Source organism: Heliconius melpomene, chromosome 15, assembly GCF_056956725.1.
Source record: "Heliconius melpomene rosina isolate 202511_hmr_F chromosome 15, ASM5695672v1, whole genome shotgun sequence".
Taxonomy (NCBI): Eukaryota; Metazoa; Arthropoda; class Insecta; order Lepidoptera; family Nymphalidae; genus Heliconius; species Heliconius melpomene.
In genome coordinates this window covers 10,972,842-10,979,414 of record NC_140403.1, presented here as the reverse complement: position 1 = coordinate 10,979,414, position 6,573 = coordinate 10,972,842, and the positions used below count along the sequence as shown (strand labels likewise).

Genomic DNA, 6,573 nt, shown 5'->3' with positions numbered 1-6,573 from the left:
TAGTACAACTATACAAATAAGATATAAAGTCGAAAATTATTATCTAAAACGGAACCCAAATCTATTTATATTTATTATTTAATGTAATTACTTATTTACAAAGGAAAAAACACTATTAATTTAGAAAAGACACTAATAATAACATTCAAAATTACGAGAGTGGTATGACGTCACTTTTTGCCAAACTAAACAGTCTCTAACATGTTGTGACGAGTTCACAGCCGATGATGCGCGTCGGTTGTCGCGAACATTTCTCCCGCCGTGCAGAATCAGGTCTCGATGTGATGCTGCATCTTTCCCGCGGTGAGCGACGACGTCTTCTTACTTTGGAAGCGGAACGAGTTTTTTGGTTGGCCTTTTCAGAAGACCACCCTTAGTGCGTACTTCAACTATTCGCACTTGTCCATCTGCACCTGGATATACTTTTTCTATGCGTCCTCTTGGCCACGTATTTCTTGGAAGTTGTGAGTCGGCTATAAGTACCGGGTCACCTATTTCATAAGTAGGGCCTCGACCATGAGGCTCCCGCCGGTGTTGAAGTTCAGGGAGATATTCGCGAACCCAGCGTCTCCAAAACATGTCTGCTAATATCTGTGAGCGTCTCCACTGCTTTTTGCTATCGATGTCGTCCTCACTAAATGTGCCAGGTACAGGTAGACGAGCTGAACCCCCAAGTAAAAAGTGATTGGGTGTTATAGATTCTTCGTCGTCATTGTTTACAGAAACATGTGTGAGGGGACGACTATTCACAGTATATTCTACTTCGCAGAGTAATGTAGCCAAAATTTCTTCTCGGGGGTATCTCTCACGAAGAATAGTGTATAGAGCTGTTTTCACGCAGCGAACAAGACGTTCCCATGCGCCTCCCATGAATGGTGCAGATGGTGTTATGAAACGCCATGCGATGCCTCGACGACTGGCTTCTTCTTTGAATGCTTCTCGAAGTTCTTTGTCTGCTCCATGCATGTTTGTACCATTATCTGAGTAAATTTCGGAAGGACATCCTCGACGTGCAGCGAATCTTCGCAATGCAAGTATGGCAGAGTCTGCGCTTAGGCTGGCGGCGATTTCCAGGTGAACTGCTCTAGTGGTAAGACACGTGAAGAGTGCGACGTAACGTTTCACGTGTTGTCTGCCGACGACTACTGTGAGAGGGCCAAAATAATCTAAGCCGGTGTATGTAAATGGTCTTCGATGATGAGCGAGACGGGATTTAGGATGATCACCCGTAGAAGGCTGTGGGGGTTGTGCCTTGCGAATACGACACTTGAGGCACTGATGAACTATCCTTTTCACGGTGGGACGAAGACGAATTACCCAAAAATGTTGACGTACTTCATTTACTATTATTTCGGTGCTGCTGTGGTGAAGACAACGGTGGGTCCAATCAATATATAACTGTGTGATGTAGTTATCTCCATCTAAGACTTGTGGTTTCTTTGTTTCGTCTTTTATTCCCTCGGCGGCGGCTATACGGCTGCGAAGAACGACAATGTCATCTCGGAGTTCTACGGGTAATGAATGAAGGCGACTTTGTTTGGCAATAGTCCTGTTGTATCTTAAGTCTGTGATATCTTCATTGAAAGATTCTTCTTGAGATGTTCGGATGAGAAGATTTTCTGCTTTTGTAATGTACTTCGAATCCAATATCAGAAAATTGTTGGAATCCATAGATTTCTTGCTATGTAGAGTAGTAGATTTCTTTTGCAATGTTTCTCTTCGTTTGTTCCACGTAGGATCTGATTCCATATTTCTACGTGTTCGCTTATAAAAGATCTTCTCTTTTTTATTTCTGCAAATATCTAAAAATTGCAAGACTCTAGCTGTGGCACGAAGTAGTCGCTCCCATTTTGAGAAGCGTTGTGGATCAGGAATTGCTTCACGTAATTTTGTCTTCAGCTGGAGTTCTTTAACGGTAAAAGTATGTTCTTCACCAGTATTATTTGACACGACCGGTTTTTCGATAGGCCAGGTACTCGGATTTTCTTTCAAGAAGGCAGGCCCGTGATACCATTCATGATCAGCTCCAAAATCAGATGGTACTTCTCTGGTGGCTATATCGGCGACATTGAGCTTAGAAGGTACCCAACGCCATTCTTCAACTTTGGTATATTCTTCAATGGCTGCTAGTCTATGTGCGACAAATGGCTTATAAGACCTGGCTCCATTTCTTATCCACGTCAGAACTGTCTTACTGTCTGTCCAAAAGATTTTGCATTCCGGCGCAATACGATGTTCTTTTATGACAGCTTCTGCTATGCGAACTCCCATGACGGCTGCTTGTAGTTCTAAACGAGGAATTGACATAACCTTGAGCGGGGCTACTTTCGCTTTAGCCATGATCATGTTGACTTGGACTTTTCCATCCGGAGCAACCACCCTCCAGTAGGCAGCTGCTGCGTAGGCTGTTTCACTGGCGTCGCTGAATATATGTAGTTGTACAGATGTGGCATCACTATAACCAGAGTAGCATCGAGGTAAGCTCACATTTTTCAATTTCTGAAGGTGTAGCATCCATTCTGCCCACTGCTTGGAAAGATCTTCATCCAGATGTTGATCCCAATCTATAATTCTTCGCCAAGATTCTTGAAGAATTTGTTTAGCACGAATAGTAACGGGTGAAGCGAAACCAAGTGGGTCATAGAGTGACATAACTATCTTCAGAGCTTCTCTCTTCGTAGGAGCTGTTTTCTTTAATAAACTGGGCGGTAATCTTGCTAGTTTTAAATTGAATCGTAATTCATCGGTTGACGGTCTCCACATTAAACCCAAAATCTTTTCTTCTTTGGTACCCAGGTTAATAGTTTCTGTCATATTTGATTGTTTTTCAAGTTCATTTATTATTTTCGGGATATTTGAAACCCACTTGCAGAGTTTGAAACAAGCTTCTCCGTGGATATGTTGGACCTTTTTGGAAGTTTCTATAGCTTCTTCTATACTTCGGAAACTGTCTAGGTAGTCATCCATATAGTGGTTGTGGATGATAGCTTCCACTGCTTCTGGATGCGTGTCGATGTACCTTTTTGCGTTCCAATCTTTAGCGAATATCGCGGTGCATGGTGAACTCGCAGCTCCAAATATAAGCGACGTCATGCGATATTCTTCAGGAGTTCCCTCCCGCCGGTGTCCTCTCCACAGGTAGCGAAGGGCATCCCTATCTTGAGGTCTTACTTTGACTTGCATAAACATTTCGGCTATGTCGGCTGATACAGCGAAAGCATGACGGCGAAATCTCATCATGACTCCAGGAAGCGATTGAAGAAGGTCTGGTCCAGTCAAGAGGAAATCGTTTAGTGACATACCTTTGGTTTTAGCAGCGGCGTCGTGAACAATGCGAAGCTTCTCTGGTTTAGCCGGGTTTTGCACGTCGAAGTGTGGCAGGTACCATGTTCTGCCTGGAGAGATACTTTTAGGTGCCACCTCAGCGTAGCCCTTCTGGACGAGTGATTCCATTTGTTCGGTGTATCTCCTTTTCAGTTCAGGATCACGATCAATTTTTCTCTCTATTGATATGAGCCTCTTCAGCGCCGACTCATAATTATTAACCATGATGCTGTTCTCTGATTTCCATAAAAGTGTGGTTTCAACATGCCCATCTTGTAAACGGTGTGTGTGTTTCTTCAAAATGTTTTCAGCCTTTATTTCTGGATCAGAGTCTGGCCGACGCGGATTAATGATAAGAGATTCCAAGGCAAAGTAATCTCTCAGTTGTTTATCCATTCTATCTTCAATAGCAGTAACTTGATTGACGAAATGGATTTTCTGACCCAATGTCCTATTGTGCGCACCATGTAGCACCCACCCGAGCGACGTGAGTGAAGCGATTGGTTGGTTCTTCGGTCCTATACGGACATCTTCGGCGAGTAGTAAATTCCAATTGTCTTGACCAATTAGAATTTTAGGCGTGGCTGAGTCGTAGGTGAGCTGGTTCTTCAAATCTATTAGATGATCGCAGGCAGCTAAGTCTTCTTCACGAATTGTTTGCGGGGAAAGATTAAGATGCGGAACGGTACGAGCTGTAAAGCTAATCTTCTTTTTCTGTGAATTAGCAAGTGTCACGGTAACACGCCTTGATCCCGGCGTTTCAATAACTATATCCCCGATTGCTTCCATCTTTAAAGGATCCAGCCGTCCCTCAGCACCGACTTCCTTTGCCAAAGCTTCATCTATGAGAGATACAGTTGATCCGTCGTCTAATAGAGCGTATGCGGAGGTTTCTCCCGCCGGTCCATGAACTCTGACTGGTATGATTTTAAGATAAGCATGCGCCTTTGACGGTACCCATGCGTTGGCCACGGTTTCCTTTTCTTCTTGTTGATTTCGAATTTCTGATTTCTCCTTTTTATCATAGTGTAGTAATCGATGATGAGTACCGATGCATCCCTTAATATTGCACTTCTGTGGTTTACAGGAATGTCCTGATTGTCGGAACCGTAGGCATCTGAAGCACAGTCGGTGTTCTTTGGCGAGTTCCCATCTTTTATCTGAGTTGGCATCTTGAAATTTCTTGCAGCTAATACTGTGATGACCTTCTTTGTTACAAATTTTGCACGTACTTTTCACCATTCCATGAAATCTATTAGTTTTCCTTTCTTCGGTAGTATTGTGCGTTCTATGTATCACACGACGAGTAGGCTCTGAGTGCGGGATCTCTGTTGAATAAGGTGTGCGACATGCTGCTTGTTTGGTGAGAAACTCGCTGAAGTGCGTCAGGTCTGGTTTGAATATAGATGCTTGTTCCTCGTACCACCTGGTACATAACGACGATGGTAGCTTTTCACGAAGGGCCCTCGTTATATCTGGCGCAGTGATAAAGTTGTGTAAATCGAGGGCGCGAAACAGATTGACACTGCTTCTTACCTTACTGGCGAATGCATGTATCTCCTTTGGATTGTCAGCACAACGAGGTAGAGATCGAAGCTTGTCATATTCACTATATGCGATTGCATCTGGACGACCGAAATTCATTTCAAGCTCTTCTATGATGGCATCCGGTTTTGAATGAGCTATGAGTTGTGTGTCGACGACTTCCAATGCTTTTCCAGTTAGGCTTCTTCGAATTCTGGCTGTATTTTCAACTTCATTGAAGTATCCCTTAGTGTTTTCATATATGGCCCTGTATGATAGCCATTCATTTAACACTCCACTATATGTAGGAAGATCCATGATGACTTTGGACGCGACGGGAAAATTGTATGACGATGATGGAGGTAACATTGTAGGTTTAGGTACCTCTGTTTTCATACACAACGATGTAGGAGCGGTTTCGGCTTTTTCGCATCTTTTCTTCAAATTTTCTATTTCCTTTTTTAGCTCCTCTATTTCCTTTGTTGAATCTCTCTGTATTGCTTGTTGATTTTCGGAATTGTTGCCGATATTCGGATGTTGAGGCATTCTATAGCATGACGGCACTGGATGTGGTTGCCTCGGAACATCTGCACATGGTGTAAGTGATTTTTGTACGATTTGTGCATTATCTTCAATCCAGGAGCTAACGTAGTCGGTTTTCGATATATTATCTTCCTGGGATTCTGAACTATCTGATTCAGCATCTTCCAGAGCTATTTGCGCGAGTTCAAGCTTGATGCGAAGTATTTCTTCACGAGCATTTCTTGCTCTACGTCTGGATTTCGTAGACTTCTTCGAGTTTGCACGTTTCGAAGTTGTCGACTTTATTTGTGTGCCTTCAAATTGTTCCTCCTTGTTAATTGAAATAATTCTTGAATCTTCCTTTTCGTCACTTGGTACTATTAAGTTCTTTTCTATTTCGGAATCCTCTTGTGTATTCGTAGGCGGGTGTGTCACCTCTGTGTGACTAGATGAAGGGTCGGCTTCATATCTCAATCCCTCGGATCGACCTCTTGATCTTGTGATAGGCATCTTAGTAAAAACCTACGATAATTGGTAAAACTCACCAAGACGAAACGATAATACTCGAAGGCGGATGCACGAAGATTCTCGGAGACGAACGACGACACTCGAAGGCGGAAGCACGAAGATTCTCGGAGACGAACGACGACACACGAAGGCGGATGTCGGAGGATGATGCACGAACACTCACGAAGACTTACGATAATACTCGAAGGCGGATGCACGAACACTCACGACGTGACTTACGGCGCGATAGATGTCAGCGCAGTAGCGAGCACGACAGTCAATGCGGACGCCAACGGAGGCGGCGGAGAGCGCAGCGGAGAGCGCTATGTGACGGAGAACACTGCGCGACGGAGAGCACTGCGCGATGTAGTACGATAATACTCGAAGGCGGATGCACGAAGGTTCTCGAACACTCACGATAACACTCGAAGGCGGATGTCAGAGGCTGATGCACGAACACTCACGAAGACTCACGATAACACTCGAAGGCGGATGTCAGAGGCTGATGCACGAACACTCACGAAGACTACAGGCGAGTAAGGCGACTTCAGCACAGTTGCGAGCGCGACAGTCAATACGGAATATACTGCGCGATGGAGCACGGCGCGACGGAGAGCACTACGCGATGGAGCACTTACGAAGACTCACGAAGGCGGATGCACAAAACACTCACGACGTGACGGGATATGTGACGTC

At 44.3% G+C, this 6,573-nt stretch overlaps 1 protein-coding gene across 1 annotated transcript; it reads right to left on the bottom strand.

Moving 5' to 3' along the window:
* Nucleotides 1–321: 321 nt before the first annotated feature.
* LOC146531694 (uncharacterized) lies at nt 322–5,880 on the bottom strand. Its single transcript, XM_085198591.1, has one exon. It carries the CDS (start codon nt 5,878–5,880, stop codon nt 322–324), a length of 5,559 nt encoding a protein of 1,852 aa, XP_085054717.1.
* Between the last annotated feature and the right edge of the window lie 693 nt (nt 5,881–6,573).

Excerpts from the sequence above, each read along its gene's own strand:
- LOC146531694 (XM_085198591.1), bottom strand. The coding sequence starts at position 5,880 with ATGCCTATCACAAGATCAAGAGGTCGATCCGAGGGATTGAGATATGAA.